Raw genomic sequence first — 22,272 nt, forward strand, 5'->3', positions numbered from 1 at the left:
TAACGGCCAGGGGTGGTGGCCGCCGCTGTGACGTCACGCAGTGCCGCCCCGCGGGAGCCGCCCGCCGCGGCCGGGTCACGGCGCCTGCGCGGTGGGCGGGGGCGCAGGTCACGTGGGTGGCGGCGCAGGCGCCCCGGCTGCCCCGGAAGTGCCTGGCGCGGCGGGAGCGCGGAGCGGAGCAGCGGGGACCGCGCTCATGTCGGGCTTCGACACCAACCCGTTCGCCGACCCGGTGGACATCAACCCCTTCCAGGTGGGCGCGGGGTCCGCGCCGGCCCCTTCCTCCCCCTGCCCGGGCCCTCCCCTGCCCGCCGCCGGGACGTGGCACTGACTGAAGCGTCGCTGGCCAATAGCGGCGCCGCTTCTCCCCGCCACGGCCAATGGGGGAGAGGGGGCGGGATTAGGGGAGGGGTACTGGGGCCAGGACCCTCGGCTGCCTCCCCCCCCCCCCGGCCTGGGGCCGTCCTGCCCCCGCCTCGCTTATCCCCCTCTGCCCGCGGCCGGGGGTCCCCGCCACGCTCCCCCTTCCCCAGCCGCCCGGGGGTCACCCGGGAGCGGTGTGACCCAGCCGGGGTCCGCCCCGGCTCTGCTCGCAGGCGCGGGGAGCCCGTCCTGCCGTCGCTTGCTCGAAGCCCCCGTTTCTCCCCGGAACGGACCGCGCCTCCCTTCGAGGAGGGGTCTCGCATCACCCTGGGCTTCGAGCCCCAGTGCCCCCCCTCCCCTCCCCAGGCTTTGGCGAGGCGGGTTCGATGCCAGCGGTCTGCCCCTGCCTTGGATGATGCTGAAATAGTTGTGGCTGCCTGAGTTGTAGAGGTATTAAAAACAATCCGGTGAGGGCCCTCTCTTAGCTGTGCTACAAGGCGGTGTAACCGACTGCTGTGTCTCTTTGCGGCCTGTTTTTAACGTCCTCTTAAAACAGCCCACAAGGCAAAATGCATCCTTTGGCTGTGGTTCTCAGGAGCCAAAGCCTTGGAGACTTCCACTGGGTTTGTCATCTATGGGATTAATCTCTGTGCTCTGAAACATGGGGTCACATGCAGGGAGTCGGCTGGGAATGGCCTCTTGGACCTGATTCATGTGGCAGTGGTGTGAAAATGAGCGTCTGGGATTTGACTTTCATCAGTAAGCAGCTGCGGATGCTGCCTTACCTTTGCTGTTTGGCTGGGTTGTAATCTGCAGGAAGGAGTGATTTCCTGACCTCTGATTTCATGGTCAAGCCAAAGTGAAACTGTTTGTTGATCAGGCTCAGTGTTAGGAGGAATCAAAGAGAAATCAGAAGGAAAAAATCCTTTATCTTCCTCATCTTTATTTTAACATGCTCTTGTGTGTCTCGGGAATGGAAAGGGTTTGGGTGACCGTGTTCCTGTAATATTCCTCCCATGGGGGGAATATAGCATGGCTCACACAAACAGTTGCTCTTCATGTAGGGATTTGTTGCTTCGCCACTGAGGAAGTAAATATTCTGCTGTGTTATGCACATTAAAGCTGTTCTGGTATCAGACTGAACAGGGCAGTGCTTGCACTTACTCACTGTTTAAACAGAAAAGATTGGATGCAATTTACAACAGGTAGCTCTGATGTCAGCCTTACTTTTTAATGAGGATGAATGTACGGATGGCCCTGTGATAGTCTGATGACTCTCTGGGGCTAGAGCTGGTCTTTGTGGCAGGTTTTATATCCTCTTTTTGAGAGTGTGAGGTTTTGTGTTCACCTTTGTCCCTTCTTTTCAAAGCAAAATTCCCCAGTCATCCGCAGCTGGATGTGAGGAATCTCTGACTGCTGCTACCCGGAGCCTCAAAGCCCTGTCTCTCCAATTTGAAAATGGCATCTTGTGATGTAGGACAGCGCTGCCCCAGTCTAGTAAATCTGATGAAACGAGTCTGTTCCCTGCTGGGGTTTGGATCCACGTGCTGGCTCAGTGCTGTGCAGGGCTGGGGGAACGGTTTGCCCACCCATCAGGCACCAACATCCCCTTCCACACGCTCTGGAGGTCTTGCTGAAAGACTAGAAGTGTCTTCCCTCTCCCAGCCTTGTCACGCTGCTAATTATCTCTCGAGCAGAGCACCAGGGTTGTCTTTCCTTGTTGTGGATCCCAGTATAGCACTTCATACTCTGAGAATATTGACATAACTGGGGATCTTTGCCTTTTGAGGAGAATTTATTCATGGTGTTCAGTAAGCTTGGTATAAAATAAGCTTGTTTGGTCCCGCTAAAAATATCTCTGGCTCTTCTTGGTGTTACTTATTGTAACTGGTTAACAAGAGATTATTAACTGCCTTTATTTATTCGGTAGCCTACTATAAGTGGCAGCTGTCTCCAAAACTTTGATGCAAACTTCAGAGAGGGCTGGAAACTTCTGTCTTTAGAGATACTGATAATAAAATCCTTGAGGTTTCTCTCAATCATCTCTTCATCTTCTAAGCAGTGGCAGTGCTCTGAGATCCCACACTGGTGGCTGACTGCAGGACTGGTGATATTTAGACAGCCGTGTTAAGTTCCAGGTAATTCTCATTTGAGTTCTCTTGCCTTGATCTCATCTACAGAGGCATCTCATTTTGTTTTGTTTCTTTAACCTGTGGGAATGGAAAGAAATGGAAGAATATAATTTCTTGCACAAACCTTTTGTATTAGAATATTTAAGCAGCTCTGATGGCTGGCACAGTGTGACAGCAACTTTGTATTCATATTAAACGCTGCATTTGAGAACAGTTTTAATCTTTATGTCAGTGCAACTTGGTCGAAATGTGAAATTATTCTGCACTGGGGAATTTGAAATGATGAAAAATGACATCACACATCCCCGCTACTTGAGGAAGTGATGGTAGGAAGGGCGACAAATGGGGATCTGCTTGCTGGCATTCTGCAGATCGATCCACGTGGTTTGTGAGCATCAAGTTTGTGGCTGGACATACTTATTAAGCAGAATAGCTGGAGAAGTAAGAGAGCCTTCAGGTGCTCAGGCTTTTTCTTAGCTCTGAAGCAGGAAAGAAGTTGAGAATAATTGCCTGAGTTTAACTGGAGGCCCTAACAACTAAACCCTCTGGAAGGAAAGGTGTGGGGGACCTTTGGAGCAGAGGAAGGTGCTATTATCTCCTTGGAGGAGGAACAGCTGGGTAATGTGGCTACAAGTGCTGGAATTAAATCCCTGTTTCTGTGTTTCACAGCATAAAGTTTCAGGCTGGTGCTTGTTTCAAGAAGGTCAACTGCCTTTTCTTTTGTAGCTTGTGGAAAATAACCAAAGAATGAATTTTGTGGGCAACTTCTCGTTCATCTCCTCTGTCTCTCATGCTTACTCATCCTTCACGCTGGCTTGTGGAAGCTGGTGCCTTATCACTCTCTCTTTCACAGCTGCTGTTTTCCTTCCTGCCCTATCCAGGGCACAGAGGCACATGTCCAAACACACTTCAGCTTTGTTGCAAATTCCCTGCTCTTTGTATATCTATTACAGACGCAGTTGCACAATAGCAAGTGAGTTTAGCTGAGCTGCCTTGCCTTTGCTGTACCGTCTAATTAAGTAATTTATTTTTTTTTAAGCTACACGGTGAGATGAGAGGTCGTCTCCCTTTGAAATCAAACTGTTCTGCAGCTGGAAGCAGTGAAACAGTGGCGCTGCTCTCCCTGCCCTGCTCAGGCCGCTGGCAGCCTGCCCTTTTGGCAGCAGTGCTGCGCTGGGGAGCTTCTCCTTAATTCAGGGGCTTTCTGCTTGAATGGAAGGGAGCGACAGCAAGAGAGAAATGCGTGTTTCACCTCAGTATTCTAGTGTTTCTCCTTATTTCTGAGCCCTGTCCTCCCAGCCTGACCATTCAGGCTTTTAAAGTGGTTATGCAACCTTTGCTTTCCTTTCCCCATACCTTTAAGGGAGTTTCTCTTCCTTGTGCAGTTGTCTTCTGCTGGACTTTAGTCAGGCTGGGACCTCGCCTGCTCTGTATTAAAGGGTATCATGCTAGCATGCAGTAGTCGTCGTGCATTAACTGACTTGTAAGCTGGTGTCGGCAGCCCATGTGGCTGCAAAACTGGTTAAACTAAAGCCTCCAGAGGAGTAAGTAGTGAAATAAAACCTCTGCCTTGATCCTTGCAGCCTTTATTTCCTGTGAGGCAGTTCTGCTGGTGCTCCCCATTTTTTATAGCCCTGCCTGTCTGGGGAGTTGTACTTCCATCAAGCAGCATCCAAAACCTTGTCTGAGATTCCTCAGCCCAGGGTGATTCATAAACTAGTGCAACCTGTTGCGTAGGGAGTGCCTGCTATCGAGGAGATGTGTGAAGTTACTCATTAACTGTTCTGTATGCATCTTGCTCAGCAGAAGGCTGCGCTAAAACCCCGGGGAATGGCTCCAGCAGGTTTCAGACAAGCCACATGACTTTTCTGCAGCACACAGACTCAGTCAGCCCTGCACACCTCGATTGCTTGCTCTCACCTTGTCGCAGTCTCAATTGCTTCTCACCCCATTAACCACAAAATTAAAATGACTGATCTCGAGACATGGGTTGCTGAGGGAGGGAGGGATAAAAAACCAATTTATTTTCTCACCTCACACCCAGCTATCAGATAGCCAGGCTGTTCTCACAGTAGGATTTCCGAGTTCAAAAAGTACCTCGTTTCTCTAATAACTGTGGAGAGAAGCGCTCTGGAGGTCCAAGTCTGGCTATTATAAAGAGGCATCTTTTATGGGAAGTAGTGTGTATAAAGGAAGAAGTAAAAATAGCTAAGCGCACTGCAGGTAAGGGAGGGAAGTTTTGGCAGAGGCGCTGAGAGCCTTTGTCTAAACAATCAGACTATTTGATGGAGACAAGCAGGAGATGCTGTGAGTACAGGTGAATGCAGCTCTTATGCCAGCAGAATGAAAACCTCTAAAAGTAATTGGTGTCACACCTCTAGCTCAGCTTTTCTGGGTGTTTTGCCTTTTCAGAGCAATCACTGGCATTTTAACTTGCTGGTCCCAAATGCCCTGGGTGGCAGCTGACACCTATTAGCCAGAACCAGTTGAACCTGGAAACTCATTTTGTGAGGCTCTGCTGTGCTTTGTGGATCCTCGCCCTCTTTGTGGTGCAAGTGAGGTTTGGGAGGTAGTCCTGGGTCTCCAGCAATATTCTGACTGTGGGTGAATGGATTTGTGTCCTGCTTCAGGTCTCTGGAAATTAGGAATAACTCACTGTAGGTAAGTGGTAGTAATCTGCAGAAAGGGCTCCTGTGCCAAAAGCTTGTTGTAGTTCTTCAAATGTACCTCTTGGCTGAACAGGAGATTACTTCTGCTCCCAAATCTTGCCTTGCTGATAGTCATCTCCTTGGTTATTTAAATTCATTGTCAGCCAAGGCCATCTGCCTGTGGCGGGGGTGTGTTTCACCCCATCCTGTTCCCAGCTAACAAGTGGATGGAAGGCAGGCAGCGTGGGTGCCAGAGAAGCTAATGATGACCTGTGTCGGATGCTGATTTGTCTTTGCTCTCTCTCCTTTCAGGATCCCTCGGTGACACAGCTCACAAACACTAGCCAGAGTGGCTTGGATGAATTCAACCCCTTTTCTGAGAGCTCCCAGCTGGTATGTGCCATGTGTCTTTGCGCTAGGTATCTTGATGGTGGTTTTAGCAGTGCAGAAGCTCCCTTGATAGGTGCAGCTTAAAAGAAAAAGTGAGGTGTTTGCAGCTGATTTCCCCATGGGTAGTAGTTCACTGCGTGCGTGGCAAGCTGCATGGAACTGCTCCTGCACTGGAGCACTAAGGAAGTCTCAGCTGGAGCTCTCTCCTCACATGGAACAGCTTCTCTCAAACTCACTGCTGGCTTGCTGTAAAGCTATATGAAGTGTGAAAGGGAAGATGTTTTGTGGCAGGACACATCAATATTTATTTGGTCTCTGGGTTGGGAGCTGAACTGCTCTGGCAATACCATTGATGGATTGCTGCAAGAATTTAGTTCTTATTTCCAGGCTGCTGCCATGTGTGAGATGGGAAAAGGAGAACAGGAAACCAGGGTAGAGCAATATTTGTGGTTTAAACAACTGATCAAAATCCCTTTTTGTTTCTCGTTTGCCTAACAGCCCTAATCCTCAGGTGCTGCTGCCCAGTGCATTAAGGAACTAACAAACTTGAAAACAGTTCCCTCCTGCTAGTGCTTTCTGGTTTAGTGGTGCTAAAACTTGAACTATCCTTTACTAAAAGAAGCAATGTGTAATGTTTTTGCCCTGTTGTTTGTGATTTATATCAAGACAAATGCAGCGCGGACGACGCCGGCCATGCAGCCCTCTGGGCCCTCGCAGCCTGCTGTCCTGCAGACATCCGTGGAGCCCACTCCCCAGGTATGGCCACCCCTCACCACTGCCCTCCCAAGAGCTGGCCTGAGAGCGTTGAGGAGCTCCTGTGGGCCTTGGGAGGCACGTGGGAATAGGAGGGGAACGGGATTTGCTGGAGTTGCGTGTGGGAAGCTGCAGGTGGTCTTTTAAACTTGCATTTGTACCTGTCTTGTGAAGCAGATCTCTATAGGGAATACGTACACTCGGTTCTTTTTATGCCTTTTTCCTTGTCCCTCTGGTGGCAGAGCTCGCTTTGCCTTATATCCTTTTTGCTCTGGCTTCGCTCTGCAAACACTGAAATGTATCCTGCTAATGCTTTTAGCTTAGTTCTGGTGACTGGTCAGACACACTTGGTTCCAAGAGCGTAAATGCAGTCTAGCTATATGTTACAGCCTCTGCTTAGACTGGCTGGCAAGTACCCGACAGCCAGGATCACCTCATTCAAGGAACAGAGAAGCTGAGGCTGCTAGGAGAAAGGATCAGTTATCTGAATAGCAAGCAGGTAGAAGAGATGCTGAAGGGGTGTGGTAGACAGCTGTTCTGCCTTGCCTTTGAACCTCCTCTCCTAGCTGGGAAGAGAATTGTCCTGGTAAACTCAGGAGTCCTGCTTGCTGCTCTGTTGCAAGGTGCTTAGAGCAGTGAGGCAAACTGGGAGGTAGAAGAAGCTGCAAGAAAAGCATAACTTTGCTGAAAGGGAAGGTTGTAGAGGATGGGCAACAGAGAGGATAGCCTCCTGAGGGCTCTTCCAGCCCTGTCTTCTTGTGGGATAACAGAAGAACATCTATCTGGAGTTCTGCATTGATCTTGATTTCATCCTCCAGCAGGTAAAGCTGAAAGCATCAAGATGGTTCAAATCAGCCACGGGTGTTCAGCTTTCAAATCGTTCTCAACCCTTGCTATTGAACTGCCTTTGCTTCCCTTCCAGCTTGGCATCTGGTGTGATGCTGTGGTATTGCCACTGCCTCGGTTAGGGAAGGACTTACCTTCTTCTCCCTTTACTTTAGGCTGTGGCTGCGGCAGCACAGGCTGGGCTTCTTCAGCAGCAGGCAGAGTTAGAGAGGAAGGCAGCTGAGCTGGAGAAGAAGGAAAGGGAATTGCAGAATAACGCAGCCAGCATTAATCGTGAGTACTGCTTCCTGCAATGCCCTGCCTGCAGTGAGCGTGATGCCCAGGGAAGTCTGGCCTGCTTGGTTTGTCAGGATTTGATGAAAGCTCAGGCTGTCCAAGTGCAGGCAGCTGTTTTCGAAGCCATGTATCTTTCCTCTAGTCCTTCACAGCTGTGGCAACCCTCCTGGGACTGTACCTGTCATCCCATAACTTACAAGATGGGAAATGAGCTCAGAGATGAGATGCTGGAGGCCAGCTTTGATGGGTCTTCACCCTCGAGCATGCTCTCAGCATCTGTGTTTGGCCACGCTAAGTTCTGCAAACACCAATTTTGGATCCGTGTCTGAGCTGTCGTGTGATGCTGCCATGTTAAGGCTTTTCACTGAGAGCAGTAAAGCTTTTTTCCAGTCTCAAGGCTCTGTTAACCACAGCAAAACAGTATTTTCCCCTAATCTTGGTTTTAAACAGCTGAATCTGGGCTTGTGCCGAGTTGTGATGGCCCTTTGGCTGTTGCAGGGGAATTCTGCCTCCCACAGAGGAAAGCCCTCAAACTAGGCTGGTCTGCCTTGCTGCTGCCAGCGGAGTTAACACACCCCTGCTGTGCTGCCTGCTCAAACCTAGTTACTTACCAAGACCTAGCCTCTTCCAAGGTTTTAATGTCAGCATGTATGAATGGCTAATTGCAAATTATGGTGTGCGAAGTAGTCTTCCAGTGAGAGAAGAGCAAATGAAGAACTCCTTTCTCCTTTCCACAGCGAGGCAGAACAATTGGCCACCTCTTCCCAAGAAGTGTCCGATCAAACCGTGTTTTTATCAGGATTTTTCTGCAGACATCCCAGCTGACTACCAGCGGATATGCAAGATGCTGTATTACTTGTGGATGTGTAAGTAATAGCTTGAACTCCAATAAGAATTGTTTTGAAGAAGGTTCTGTATCAAATGCTGAGCTTTGCCCTACAGTGAATTCTGTAGGTGTTGTCTGCAAGGGTAAAATAATGCCTCTCTTCCTTCTTTATGAGGGCAAATGTAAAGGACTCCAAGTTTATCCTTTGGGAATAGCTCATTCATGACAGTTTTGGTTATTGGTTAGTGGAGACATGAACAACTCTCCTGAGACTCTGAAAGACAGCAGATAGCACAGTTCAGAGATTGGGTCTACTCTCAACCCTCTCAACTGTATTTGTCAATTTTGGTGCTCTGAAAAGATTTCAGATTTGGGTGTAAGCAGCAGGATCAGGTGAGGTTCTTAGGTTAAGCTTTTCTTTTCAAGGGAGGCAAGGAAATTAGATGACCCAAAGTCTCCTTAATTTCTGCAGAGCTCCATGTGCTCAGTGAGAGACTAGGGATGCTTCTGAGTTTCCCAAGAACTTACTGGTGTTTTTTCTCTCTCCCCCATCCTGAACAGTGCATTCAATTACCCTGCTCCTAAACCTGCTTGCTTGCTTGGCATGGTTCACAGTCCAGACAGAACGAGGAGTAGACTTTGGTCTCTCGATCCTGTGGTTTATTTTATTCACCCCTTGTGCCTTTCTCTGTTGGTACCGACCAATTTACAAGGCTTTCAGGCAAGTACTATTTTCTTCTGTAATGGGGATGTATCTTTTAGTGGGAGGAGCTTTGGTTTTATCTGTTCCGATCATATATTGCCTGCAGGGTTCTTCCAGCTCTTTGCACTGTTAAAAAGATCAAACCCGCTTGTTCCTAAACATGCTGGAAGTACCTAGTGGAACTTAATTATGGTGGTCCTTTTTTGTCTTGAACCCCAAGCCTAGCCAATCATCAGGTCCCGCTTTTTTATTCATTTCTGAGAACCTGTTTGGCACATGAATGTGTTAAGCATGCTGCGTGTGTTAAGGAAGCTGCCTTCACCCCACCTTACACTGGGCAGAGCAGTGGTTTTGTGATAACGCAGTGGACATGTTGTAAGTTGTGTTGCTGCATAAGTTCCTCCTGGAATCACCTCCCCTTAGCAGCTTTCCCTAGGACAAAGGAGTTCACTGAAATTGTTTCCCTTCCTCTTAGAGAAGGGAGTCTGTGCAGGGATCATATCCTGGGTTTCACTCCTGCTGTCTCTTCTGCAGGTCTGACAGCTCCTTCAGCTTCTTCGTCTTCTTTTTCATTTTCTTCTGCCAAATAGCAATCTACATCATCCAGGCTGTCGGCATTCCTGGCTGGGGAGACAGGTAAGCTTGGTTTCACGGGCCGCTATATCACAGCCCACAGCCCTGCATGGATGCTTTTTCTCACCAGGGCTGTGACTGTCAGAAGCTTTGGGGTCCATTTCTGACAGCTCTCTGTTCTTTCTCCTGTGGTTTTTCTCTGACAGCTTTGGCAGGTCCCAGATGGGCTGCCTCTCTCCTCTGCTTTTCCCATCCTAGTCCCAGAAAAGGCACATACCTTTGCTGCTGTTGCAGGCCAGCGCTGAAAGGAGTATGTGAAACCTTCTGTGCCTCCTCTGCTGCCTTCCCTATCACTTACTACACATAATACTTATCCCTTCTTGATGCTGAGCCTCTAGTGTTGACTGCATCTGCCTTGTGTTAAAATGGAGCCTTTCCTGATGGAGGCTGTAGTGTGGGGGTGAGGGATCTCTGAGCCGGAGTCTGGGTGTGGCTTAACTTGATACTGCTGCTAGATTTGGTCCCCAAACTCTTCCTGAATTTCTCTCAGGTGTGTTGTCGGTGGGCTGTGCTTCAAGAAATAAGCAGAAAGGGTTTTACCCTCACCCATTCTTTGTGACATTGCGCGTGATGAGTCTGGGCTTCTGGAGTGGGTCCAACAGGCCTCTTGCCAGCAGCTGCCCCCTGCAGTGAAAGCAGAGGCTTGCTTTTCGCCTTGCTGCGTTGGCTGGGGATCAGATTCCGGAGTTACTGTGAACAGTGAAAAGGTTAACAGCTAGTGGTTTTTCTCCTGAGGAGGAGTCTTCAGGTGATGAGCGTAGTGAAACTGCTGTCTATTTTTGCCCTCTGCCTGCAGAAGGGCTCATGGGCAAAGCTGTCCTCCTGCTCCCTCCCCTGCTAGCTGGTGCTGCCTTTGTCACGGGGGACTGGGAGGGGGCACTCTGTTTTTAGTCTGACTTTGGAGAGCGTGTGTTGAGCTTTCTGCTGTGTTTCCTCCAGCCAGACAGCGCGTTTATTTTTGGCTGTAGTGCATGGTGTGCCTTTCCGCTTCCTTGTAATGAGGAAGAAGTTGTGCAGCACATCAAGTGGGACAGTTTGGCTCACTTGATTCCCTCTCTCCTGGTGGCACATGGCTTTCTTGGTTTAGCAGTTGGAAAGGTTCCTTTCTCCAGCACCCAGGAAGGTGTTTTGAGTGAGGTGTCTTGGTATTTTTGCCCACAGCCAGGCAGTGATAATTCCTGGCATCCTTCCTGCCCCTTCCCTTCAACAACGGCCAGCTTCCTCCTTTCTGTAGCTCTAGCTTTATCCCTTCCTTCCTTTTTCTGCCACCTCCCAACACTTACATCCCTGGCCATGCAGAGCTGTCACGGTGATACGTAGATCTAGCCTCCAGATCTGCCAGCTGATCTCTTCCAATTTAGATGTACCAGCGTATCTTTACACTACTTGGCCAAATTTTGAGAAGGTGCCTGTGGAAGTGACTTGATCTATGGTGGTGCCAAGGGTATTGACTTTGTTGCTTAAGGGGGGTAAGCTGGGGGCCAGGGCTGTAACATGGGTGGGGTGAGCCTGATTTTCTTGTGTCGAGGTAAATTGTTTCTAAAAATGATAATGGAAACTCTGGCCCCAAAACGAGTGCCTGGATGAGTTCTGGGTCCCTGTTTCCACAGCCGTTCTGCTCGGTTTTGCACTTCCCTGTAACCTTCCCCCTAGGGCTCTTGTGCAGCCTCTTCTCCCACTGTTCCATCTCATCGTGAGGGTCAAAAGCTCCCCGTGCTCACCCTACTCGCCCCTCTCTTGCAGCGGATGGATTGCGGCGCTGTCAGAGCTGCACGGGAACCTGGCTGTGGCTGTTATCATGATGGTGGTGGCAGGATTCTTCACGCTGTGTGCGGTTCTCTCACTCTTCCTCCTGAAGCAGGTGAGTGCCTCGGAGACGAGGTGAGGTCTCGGCTGATCCACAGGTCAGGCTGCTCGCAGGGTATCCTGGGGTTGCCACCTCCTCTCATCTGTCTGGGGATTAGCTTGCTTTTGAAGAGGTAATCAGGACACTGTCAAGAGCTTTTAATGGAAGTATTTTTGCTTGTGCTTCCTGCATCGGTGCCAAGTTGCTTGAGCACTAAGGGGACTTACAGGTGGGAAAGCAGCATCTGGGGAGGGAACAAGAGGCACAGATGCTTCAGTAAGGCATGACATTAACCAGGCACGTTAGAATAAAGAAGGGTGTAGTAATGCTTGCTGCGCTGGCTGCTGTCCAGAGAAGATGGCCTGCGAGGTCCCAAATGTCACCCTCATCAAACACGGACATCAAATTTCTTGCATCTCTCTTTAGCTTGAGTCTGTCCAGAGTTGGCTGAGTGGAGGCAGCTTTAGTTGGGTATTCAGGGCTTTACAATTGCTGCTGCCACAACGTTGTGGGACTTTTCAAAGCCTGGTGGGATCCAAACAAGTGCCTTTCTGCTGGCTCCCAAACACAAGACCCCCTTCCTCCTTCTGATCAACCACGAGGGCTGTGTTTCTGCAGTTAACAGCAGGAATGTAGCTTTGGTGAAGGCAAGGACAGGCTGAACTAGTCCTGTTTCTATTGCTACCTCCTCCTTTTCTCCGAAATTGTTATCTTCAAGGAAATAGCTGATGCTTGTAGTTGCAGGCACCTTCAGGTCCTGCCCCGTGAGTGTCTGTAAATGCAAGAGTTAAGTGTCCATACCATCATAGCACAGGGAGGGGAGTTTTTACTGAGAGCTCCACATTTTACAAGAAAAGAGGGTCTCCTGAAATTTGTAGCATCACATGCCAGGCGAGATGGAGACTATGGCCATCCTCTCGGGCTGCCAGGAGAGCTGGTTAGCGATGGGGCTGAGGAGGAGCAAGCTGATAAGCAGGGTGTGCGCAGCAAACCCATGACTGTGTGCTGATTCTTTTCCTCTCCTGTTTCCCAGGTGCATTCCCTGTATCGGCGCACAGGAGCCAGTTTCCAAAGGGCCCAGGAAGAGTTTTCCCAAGGCATCCTCACCAACCGGAGCTTCCAGAACGCAGCCGCTGGGGCAGCCTCCTCAGCTGCACAGAGTGCTTTCCGGGGAAACTAGTCCTTCCCGGGGCTGCCTCCCCCTCGCTTCCTCCACCGTCGTCACCCCAACCTTCTTTTTTTTTTTTTTTATACTTTTTCCCTAAAGATGCACTTTTCGGGGGTACCATGTTAACTCTGTGATGCCGACTCCAGATGAGGTCTGGTTTTTTAGCTTCAGCTGGCCTACGTTCATGACTATTAGTTTTCCCTGTCTTGTTTTAGGGTGTGGGGAGATAGGGGAGACATTCTCTGAAGCAAATATATTTCTCTATCCAGGACGTACTGAGTGTTTGTCTCTCTTCCTCCTCTTGCCCTGTCTGTAGCAGGAAGGCGAGGGAAAGCAGGTTTTGATTTTACCCTGTTCTGTTGGCCTTTGCTATGAAGAATTTGATTATCTGCTGTTTTGGGGGGGTTTTGTAACTTGCATGTAGTTCATGTTACTAATTTTAAGAGCAGAAACTGTACTTTTGGTTTATTACACTTACACGATGCTGCATTTTGACCTCTTAACTGCTCTGCTTCCTGTTATCCCAACATGGCACGAGGGAAAACCTTGGGAGCAGGGGGGAATAGGGAGGAGGGGAAATGTCTTTCTCCTTGTTCCCCAATGGCAGATTCCACGCTCCGCTTCAATGGTTCCTGCAGATGATGGTCCTTGGGTCTCCTGGGCATGCAGAGGGGGGGAAGGGACCAGTGGGGGCTGAGTCTCCACTGTGGCCTTAAACCAGGCTCGGGAGGGAGTGGAAAAGGGATTTTTGCCTTGCCATCTCTGCTGTTTGGGACCCGTGGCGCTGAAACACCAGCTCAAACACGGCGCTGTCCCTCTCCAGCTAACCTTGAGAGCCTGCCAGGCGGGAGCATGAATGGATTCTTCTCCAGGGACAGCTCCTCCCTGCCTTCCTCCTCCCACATGTTACTTTTTTCAGCTGGGAAAGAACTACTTTGATGCGTGTTTAGCTTCGGAAGCTGCGTCCTGAGCTGGGTTGTCCCTTTGGCCACGCATGTGGTGCGGGGGGAACGACGTGTCCCATGGGGCAGGGGGTGATGGGGGCAGTTTCCTCCCCCCTCCCCCGTGATGTCCAGCCCCGTGTGGGGGGTTTTCTTGCAGACTTGACTGTGCTGCCGCTTTCTGTCTCTCCTGCCCAGGACCCAGGACGGGGGGTTGTGTTTTGTACCCCAGTCCTTTGCCGGCGTGTGCTGGGGGGGCCGCAGGAGCCTCCTCATCCACAAATCGCCATTTTTACACCCACTTCCTTTTGTATTATTTTTTTCATCGCGTCTGATCTTTTCGTGTAAAAACAAACAAAAAAAGATAAAATTAATAATAAAATGTAAATGTGCTCAAGGCGCACCCGCCCCTCCTCCCTGCGGGGGGCGTGGCCTGGCAGGGGATGGGGCGTGGCCGGGGGCGTGGCCAGGGCCGGGGTGCGCCGGGAAGGCGGAAGCGGGGCCGGGGCCGGGGCCGGGGCCGGGGCGGGCATGGCCGGTGCCGGCTGGGCCCCGCCGCGCCTGGACGAGTTCATCCTCACCGAGCGCCTCGGCGCCGGCACCTACGCCACCGTCTACAAGGCGTACAGGAAGGTAGGGCCGCGCCCGCTGCGGGTGTCCCCCTCCTGCGGCCTCCCTTCCCCCCCGTGGCACCCCTCTTTTCCCAGCCCTCCGTGTGAGGTACCACCCCTGTAGGGAGCCCGCTGCCCCCAGCCCCTGGCACCCCCTTGCCACCTTCCTTCCCCCCGCCTCACCACCCGCGACCCCGCTGCCAGGCTGGGGATGGACCCCCAAGGTTGGTTAGTCGTGGGGGGGGTACGGTGGGGCTCCAGGGTTGGCCCACCCTTGGCAGAGGGACACGCGTGAGGTGGTGGCCATCAAGTGCGTGAACAAGAGGAGCCTCAACCGGGCGTCGGTGGAGAACCTGCTGACGGAGATCGAGATCCTCAAGACCATCCATCACCCGCACATCGTGGAGCTCAAGGACTTCCAGGTGGGGCTGGGGGCTTCCCGAGGGGGCACTGAGCCAGCACCGGTCCGGCTCGGCTCCCGGGGTCCATCCTGGCTCCCCAGGGGTGTATCCGTGGGGTCTCCATGCCAGCAACTGGGCAAACCGGTCGAGGCGGACCCTGCGTGGGTGGGATACGTGCTGGGACCGGCCGGGGCGGCGTGACGGGGTCCTCTTGCCTCTCAGTGGGACAGCGAGCACATCTACCTGATCATGGAGTTCTGCGCCGGGGGGGACCTCTCCCGCTTCATCCGGATGCGCAGGATCCTCCCCGAGAAGGTGGCACGCATCTTCCTGCAGCAGCTCGGTAAGGGCACGCTGCCCGCCCCGGCTCCGTTGGGCACCTTTCCTAGGGATTTGGGGGGGCAGGGCTGCGGTGGTGTCCGCCCTGCCACGTGCCCATCTGCTCACCCAGCCTGCGCCCTGAAGTTCCTCCATGACCGCAACATCTCCCACCTGGACCTCAAGCCACAGAACATCCTCCTGAGTGCCCCGGAGAACCCCCAGCTGAAGCTGGCAGGTCAGAGCAGGTCCCCACGGAGGGGCTGACTGAGGTGGGGGGGGTGGAAATTCCTTCTTCTCGCTCCCCACGAGCTCTCCTCGCCCTCTCCCCCGCAGATTTCGGGTTTGCGCAGTACATGTCGCCGTGGGACGAGAAGCACGTCCTGCGGGGCTCCCCGCTCTACATGGCCCCCGAGATGGTGTGCCGCCAGCAGTACGATGCCCGCGTGGACCTGTGGTCGGTGGGCGTCATCCTTTATGGTGGGCTTTTGTTTTTATCTGCCCCGGAGCTTGGCTTGGAGTGGGTTTCCCCCTCTCCATCTCCCCTCGCCGCCCCCTTTCCCCCCCGCAGAAGCACTTTTCGGGAAGCCACCCTTTGCCTCCCGCTCCTTCGCTGAGCTGGAGGAGAAGATCCGCAGCAACCGGGCTGTCGAGGTAACGTGGGATGGGACGGAGCCGGGTGGGTTCCCGCGGCCCATCCTGGTGCCAGGGCGATGGCAGGGCTGGGGGTCTCAGCCCCCTTCCCTCCCCAGCTGCCCAGCCGGCCCCCGCTCTCCCCGGAGTGCCGGGATCTCTTAGGACAGCTCTTGGAGAGGGACCCCGTGAAACGCATCTCCTTCGAGCACTTCTTTGCCCACCCCTTCGTGGATATGGAGCACGTCCCTGGCCCCGAGAGCCTCTGCAAGGCGGTGAGCAGGGTTCTGGGGTGCTGCTCCCTGGGGACACAGCGGGGCCGAGCCCTGAACCCCCCTCGTCTCCCCCAGACTGACCTGGTGGTGGAGGCTGTGAAGAAGGATCAGGAGGGGGACGCCTCCGCCGCCCTCTCCCTCTACTGCAAAGCCCTGGAGTATTTTGTACCTGCTCTGCACTGTGAGTCCTCCTGGGGGGGCTGTGGGGGTCCTTGGTGGTGCTGGGTGCATTTTGGGGGGAGGAGGCAGGCAGCACCCCCGGGGAGGCCCAGTTTGCAGCCCACCCACCCCAGCGTTCAATCACTCTTACCCCTCCCTAGATGAAAGCGATGCTCGCCGGAAAGAAGCCATCCGGGCCAAGGTGAGCCAGAAATCCCTGGGGAGGTGGGGGACAGCATCCCCCTGCTCAGCAAGATGTCCCCCCTCGTCCTCTGTCCCCTGTGGTGGGGTCCCCTCACCCCCCCCCCCCCCCCACTGTGGGCAGGTGGGACAGTACATCTCCCGAGCAGAGGAGCTGAAGGTATTGGTCACCTCCAGCAGCAAGAACCTCCTGCAACAAGGGAACCCGGCCAGAGAGCTCCTTAAAGGTAGCGTTTTTGGGGGATCACCCCCCCTCCCTGGGGTCAGAGCAGGAAGGGGGCACCTGGTGGGGTTTTGGGCTGAAGGGTACCCCACCTCCCCATGGTGCTCTCCATTGCAATGTCCCCTTGCAGAGATGGCCAAGGACAAGCCTCGGCTCTGCGCTGCGCTGGAAATGGCTTCTGCTGCCATCGCTAAGGTGAGCCGTGGATTTGGGGGTCCCCTCTCCCCTCGAGTGGAAGGGGAAGGAGCAAACCCAGGTCAGGAGGGAGCTGGTGTATCTCGCAGCTGCAGCCCGGTCTCTTGCAGGAGGAGGAAGGCAAAGATGACAGTGACACCCTGGAGCTCTACCAGCAGAGCCTGGGGGAGCTGCTGCTCCTCCTGGCCGGTGAGTTGTGGCCGCGGTGGGTGCTGCGGGGCAGGGACAGATCCTGCGCCCGTGGCTGACCTGAGGGCACATCCCTCTTCCCTCCGCAGCGGAGCCTGCGGGGAGGCGACGGGAGCTGCTCCACGCGGAGGTGAGTGCCAGCTGTGGGACAGCCGCGTGTCCCCTTTGGCGTGGCTTTGAAGGGACTCTCCTCTCTCTCTCCACCAGATCCAGACCCTGATGGCCCGAGCTGAGTACCTGAAAGATCAAATTAAGGTATGGCTGCTTGGCGGGGGGCTCTGGAGCATGCCAGGGAGGGGGGGTGCGGGATGGGAAATGATCCTCTCCTCTGGCAGATGCGGGAGGCACAGTCCATGGGCAAGGAGGCGCTGGCGGAGCCCGTCCGGAGCAGTGAGTCCCCATCTCTGTCCCCATCTCTGTCCTCTCTTGTCCCATCAGAGAGGGTTTGGTGAAACAGGCCTGGGGAAGCGTCCCCCCGCGTGGCTGCGGTCCTGTGGTGGGGAGTGTCCCTACAGCTGCAGCAGCCACGGGGATATTCCTGCCTGTGGGTAATCCTCACCCCACACACACTCGGCATGGGGTCATCTGCGCCTGGGTGCCCACTCGGGCTGGGTGATGAGTGTATGTGCAGCGGAGTGAGTGTCCTCTGTCCCCCGGCACAGGCTGTACCTTGCAGTGAGGCCCCGGAGCCGGCTGGCAGGATGCTGCTCACCGCCCTGGCACGGCTGTGCAGAGATGTCATCGGCAGGGTGGAGGAAACACGAGGCTTTTGTCCCCACTGCATCAGGCTAACCGCCTCAGGGACTCACCCTTGGGCTCCCATGCCTGAAGCGTCCCACGGGAGGGTCCGCAGGACCATCTGCCCCTCTCCCCGGGCTCTGGCATTGTCTTTTACCAACAGGCAGAGTCCCCTCCCAGCCCTGCCTCGACCGTCTGCTGCCGCAGCCTTGCCTGACGCGGCGGACAGGTTATTCCACTCTAATTCCCTCTGCTGCCTGTGACGGGCTGGGTATTTTTGTCCTGTCGCTGGGCTCTGGCAGAATATCACCCCTGCCAGTTGCATACGTCTCTTGCCTTTTTGCCTGGATGTTTCTTCCACCTCCCAAATTCTTCTGGGGCAGCGCAGAGCATATGCACAGCCCAGACCCACAAAACCCCGCCGGTAGCTCCAGGCTGTTGGTGGTGGCAGCGGGCAGGGAGGGGTCGGGGACGCTGCCTGCGCCTGCCCTCCGCTGTGCCTTTCTCACCCAGCAACTACCTCTCTGCGCCCACGGCCGCTCGTCCAGCCTCGAGCACCCAATTGCACTGTCCCAGCCCAGCCATACCTCCCTCGCTGCTGGAGCGTCGGGGTCGAGGCTTTTGCTTCCTAAACCTGCCTGCACTGGAGTCTGGCAGGTACTGACTGTGTTTGTCATTTGTGTCATGAGGTGTTAGCAGTGCTCAGCGGGGACTAACTGGTTGTGCATGCTCCTCCGCGGGTATCGTTGTTGAGTAAAACAGATGAGCAGAAATCAATCACCTTCGGGGACAGAGTCGCACGGCTGCGAACAGCGATACCTCCCCAAAGCCAGAGCCTCGGCCTTCTGCCTGCTCTGCTTCTCAGGGCTCTGACAACCTGAATATCCAAATCATATTCCCAGGAGCCCCCCTGGCCCTTCAGAAGTCACTGATCTGGGGCGGTGAGGTCTATCTGTCCTGCAAAGCAAGAGACTTGTCTCAAAATCTACTGTATTTTAAGGGAATGTTATTTATTGTCTTTAATAAACACTTATTTTGGTTTCTCCAACTCCTCCAGTCTTGGGTTTGTGCTTTAAGACCCAAGAGGGATCTCCAGCCAAGTTCAGGACCAGGAGCCAGCCTGGGGTGCTTGGAGCCATTGAGAAGGGCTGGAGACCCCTCGTCCCTGTCCCCCTGCCCAAGACCAGAGCCGGGGGGTCCCCTCCTCCCCTTCTGCCAGCGCTGGCTGGGAGTGCCCTACCTCCCTGTCCTCCCTGGGGACATGAGGCAGCTGAAGCAAGGTTTGACCTTGTTTTCGCTTCAGATCTTTTTTTTTGTGTGTGTGTGTGCATGTAAAACATCAAGCAGAACAACATGAAAGATTACGTAAAATCACATTTTCTTCAATAGATGTTTATGGTGGGTGAGGAACGGCTGGGCTAGGCAGGGGGGTGTAGGGGAAAGGCAGAGGGTTTGGAGCGAATGATGGGGTGATTTTGGGGGGCCCTAGGGATGGTCTGAGCTGTGGCCCCAGCAAAGCTCCTTCTGAGACTGCCTTCCCCCCAGATGCTGCCCCGTAACATGGTTTCTCCCCCCACCACTGCAGCCCCAGCCTTTAGTCCTTTGCCAGCTGCTCCATTCCCAAGCTGTTGGAGGGATTCCTGGGCAGATGTGGCAAGGCATTTTTATGTCTTTTTTGTTATTATTATTATTCTGAGCAGAGATTATATCCCGAGGCTTTAAAGAGCTTTCAAAGCCCCTGCCCTCCCCCGGCCCGTGGCTAGCGCAGAGCCGCCGGGCATGGCTGAACCGCCTGGCTGCGGCAGCCGGCGCAGATAATCACATCTGTCTTTACGCTCTGTCGAAGACGCGGCCAAATCTGGAACCTTTTGAAGCGGGGAGAAGCTTCGGCCACTGCCCTGGGGGTGACGGAGCTCGGGGTGCCCTGGCTTTGTGGCGGGGTGGATGGGAGACTTTTCCGCATCAGGGCTCGCCCAAATGTCACTGCGCAGGCTGGAGGGCGGGAGGCACGAGGTGAGCAATCCCCAGCCCGGCAGCGCGGGGCCACCTCCGGCGGTGGCCTCTGCCACTGGGGCATGGCTTCGGCCAAGCGGGGAGGAGCGAGCGCTGCCATGCTCCGGCCGCCTTCTCCTGTCAGGGTTATGGCAAAGCCCGGTGGGGAAGCGTGCTAAAGCAGTCCTGCCTCCCATCAAAGGGCTTTTCCAGCCTGGCGCCTCCTGAGCCGGCTCTTGGGTCTGGCTTGTCACCTGGGGAGGGACACAGGGACGGCAGATGGGTTTATCACCCTCCTTGTACCAGCCTGTGGGTTACGCAGTGATGTGAGTTCGCTTAATGGGCTTTAAAGAAAGAGGGTTGGGGGAAGCTGGGTCAGCGTGTGGAGCCAATCCCGGGCTCTCCCCTGTGCTCTTTAATCCGGATTAATCCCACTATCTGGCCCAGCAGCACAGTGATGCTGCCCTGGGATGGATGGGGCCATCCCTTCCTGCAGCAGCTTGCAAGGAGCTTTAATTGCCTGCAAAAAGAAAAACAAAGCATTCAGCGGAGATCCCCCATCCTTTGATGCTGGTTCATTTGTTTCGGTGCTTTAACGATTGCTCATTTAATGCTTTCTCCACTGGGGAAACCACTCACGTCATCCCGCGCTCACCAGCAGAAAGGAGGCCTGATTCTGCAGCCGTACGCTGAGGGGTTGCTCCACGCCGGTGCAGGGGGGCAGGAGCTCTGCCCACCCACGGGGCATCTATGGATAAATTCTGCTGCTGGCAGAGATCCTCCAGCAGCCAGCAAGGGCTTGCTTGGACAAATCCACCCCAAACCTGGCCCCATAGGTGAGGGAATTATATAGGAGTTTATAGTGTAGACGAGAAAAAAATATATTTTCTTCTTTAATCTGCACTAATTCTTTGCTTTAAGGTTTTTTAGCCCGTGTGTTGATTCCTGGTGCAGTCATATGGCGTGCAGGCAGCCGGGGTGCTCAGCAGCAGGGATGCCCGGGGACCTGGCAGTGGGGAATGCTGGCGAACGGGATGCATGCCTCGATGGGCAGGGGACAGGCAGGAGGAGGGCTGCCTGCCCCTGCTCCCCCCACCCCAAACCCTCCTCCCTGATACGGGCACCAGGCCAGCGACGGGAGCAGGGCTGCAGGCTCGGAGCATCCTCGGAGCTCACGACGCTTTTCCGGGAACGTTTTGCTGAGGCTTAACACATCGTGGATCCAAGCGGGGAGAGCGCGTGCTGCTTGCTTTTCACATGCCTGGGGGTCATGGTGCCTCCTAAAATAAACCCGCCGAGCTTCACGCGGCCTTTGCGTGGTGGCACGTGGGCCGGGAGCGAGCTCGGAGCCGAGCTGAGGGTCCGTGGCTGAGGGAGCGGGTAAAGGGAGCAAAATAAAAGGTGGGGGAGAGGGTCCAGGCTGTGTCCTGGCGGGGTTACACCGGTTATGGGTGGGATGAACCAAAGGGCTGCATCCTCCAGCCCCATCTCCCTCCCTCTGCTGCGGTCAGGGTCCCGCTCTCCCACAGGATGTTTTATTGATCAGGCCTTGCCATCAGCCGGGGATTTAAAAGCCAAGGCATGGTGGAGGGCTTGGCTTGGTCAGCATCTGCTCTCTGCTATCCCTTTCCTGGTGGGGGATTAGATGAGCTTGGCCTGAGCCTCAGGTATGATCTCCTTTCAGAGCTAAAGCCGCTTCTGCCAACGTTCCCTCTCCTTTCTTGCCAGCCTCCAGTGCTGGGGGGGGGCTGGGGCAGGGCTCTGCCTGGGGCAGATCTCCCCGGAGCTGCTGGTGTGTCTCTGCAGGGCTGGAGAGCAGCCTGGTCCCTGGGGCTGGAGGGCTGTGGTGATGGGTGTCCCCGTGGGATGACGTGATGTGTGTCCCCGTGGGCAGAGCATCACACCTGAGCTGCGGCCAGGAGCCGGAGCTGCCTCTGTCTGTCTGTCCTGCAGCCAAAGCAGCAGCTGATTTCCTCTGAGAGGTGAGACAGCCTCTGACTTGGGAGGTTAGGAGGAGTTCCTCAGGACTACCTGGCCCCAGCATGGTATGACTGAGGGCAGGCAGCAATCTCCTGGCTGTACCAGGGAGCATTCGCTCAGCCCAACAGCCTCAGGCATGGCCTGGTCCAGCATCCTTGCTGTAATTAATAATAATAATAATAATAATAATAATAATAATAATAATAATAATAATAATAATAATAATAGTGTCCCAGCACCTTCCCCTGCTTTTTTCTGAATGACCCAACTACCCTGCAAATGCAAATAGTAGTTAATCTGCTCCACTAGGATCTGGAGCAGTAAATTCCCAGCCTGTGCCAAGTTTTTCCAGGAAGCCTCGCTGCAGGAGCCCATCACCCACGGGGATGCCGGCAGGCCGGAGCTGCTCTGGCTTGAAGTCACACCTGTATTTATCACGGTCTCATCCCCACAGAGACATGTCCTTGCTCGGAGCAGTGCCATGGACACCCTGCAGTACCCATGAGACTGAGGCAAGGAGCTGGTGAGTGCTGGTGGTGACTAAAATAGTCAAAAATCTGTGAAATCTGGGGGTTTTATTTGCTTTTAAAGCTGGCTGCCGACAAAGAGCTGCTCATAGCATCCCTTTGGTTCGGAACATGGCAAAACATCCGACCACAACCAGGCATGATGTGTTCTTCCGGATGATGCTGCAAGAGATTCTTCCCTTGAGCTCCTGTCACTGCTCCCCCCTGCCCTGTAGAGGGGATGCGCTTGATCTCTCTACACCCCTTGTACCTTGGGGTACCCCAAAACCTTTATCAGGAAAGTACTGCTCGAGGAGAAAAATAGA

The 22,272-nt window shown here is 54.0% G+C and overlaps 2 protein-coding genes across 5 annotated transcripts; both read left to right on the forward strand.

The window, feature by feature from the left end:
- Window positions 1-108: 108 nt before the first annotated feature.
- On the forward strand, window positions 109-12,855 carry SCAMP2 (secretory carrier membrane protein 2). Of its 3 annotated transcripts, XM_074917049.1 has the most exons (9): window positions 109-253; window positions 5,456-5,536; window positions 6,200-6,289; window positions 7,288-7,405; window positions 8,146-8,274; window positions 8,796-8,955; window positions 9,472-9,573; window positions 11,314-11,431; window positions 12,450-12,855. In XM_074917049.1, the coding sequence occupies exons 1-9, from the start codon at window positions 197-199 to the stop codon at window positions 12,594-12,596; spliced, it is 1,002 nt and encodes a 333-aa protein (XP_074773150.1). In that variant the 5' UTR covers window positions 109-196; the 3' UTR covers window positions 12,597-12,855. The 3 variants fall into 3 exon arrangements, with proteins under 3 accessions (XP_074773150.1, XP_074773151.1, XP_074773152.1); XM_074917050.1 differs by lacking the exon at window positions 6,200-6,289 and having other exon boundaries at window positions 7,288-7,396; XM_074917051.1 differs by lacking the exons at window positions 5,456-5,536; window positions 6,200-6,289 and having other exon boundaries at window positions 7,288-7,396.
- A 1,020-nt stretch (window positions 12,856-13,875) lies between these two features.
- Window positions 13,876-18,511, forward strand: ULK3 (unc-51 like kinase 3). Of its 2 annotated transcripts, XM_074916892.1 has the most exons (16): window positions 13,876-14,158; window positions 14,418-14,558; window positions 14,760-14,880; window positions 14,989-15,093; window positions 15,192-15,335; window positions 15,427-15,509; window positions 15,608-15,763; window positions 15,839-15,944; window positions 16,084-16,124; window positions 16,248-16,350; window positions 16,477-16,541; window positions 16,652-16,730; window positions 16,820-16,860; window positions 16,938-16,985; window positions 17,066-17,120; window positions 17,393-17,540. In XM_074916892.1, exons 1-16 carry the CDS (start codon window positions 13,913-13,915, stop codon window positions 17,407-17,409), a joined length of 1,551 nt encoding a protein of 516 aa, XP_074772993.1. In that variant the 5' UTR covers window positions 13,876-13,912; the 3' UTR covers window positions 17,410-17,540. The 2 variants fall into 2 exon arrangements, with proteins under 2 accessions (XP_074772993.1, XP_074772992.1); XM_074916891.1 differs by having other exon boundaries at window positions 16,938-17,120; window positions 17,393-18,511.
- Window positions 18,512-22,272: the final 3,761 nt, after the last annotated feature.

This window comes from Athene noctua, chromosome 13 (assembly GCF_965140245.1).
Source record: "Athene noctua chromosome 13, bAthNoc1.hap1.1, whole genome shotgun sequence".
NCBI lineage: Eukaryota > Metazoa > Chordata > Aves > Strigiformes > Strigidae > Athene > Athene noctua.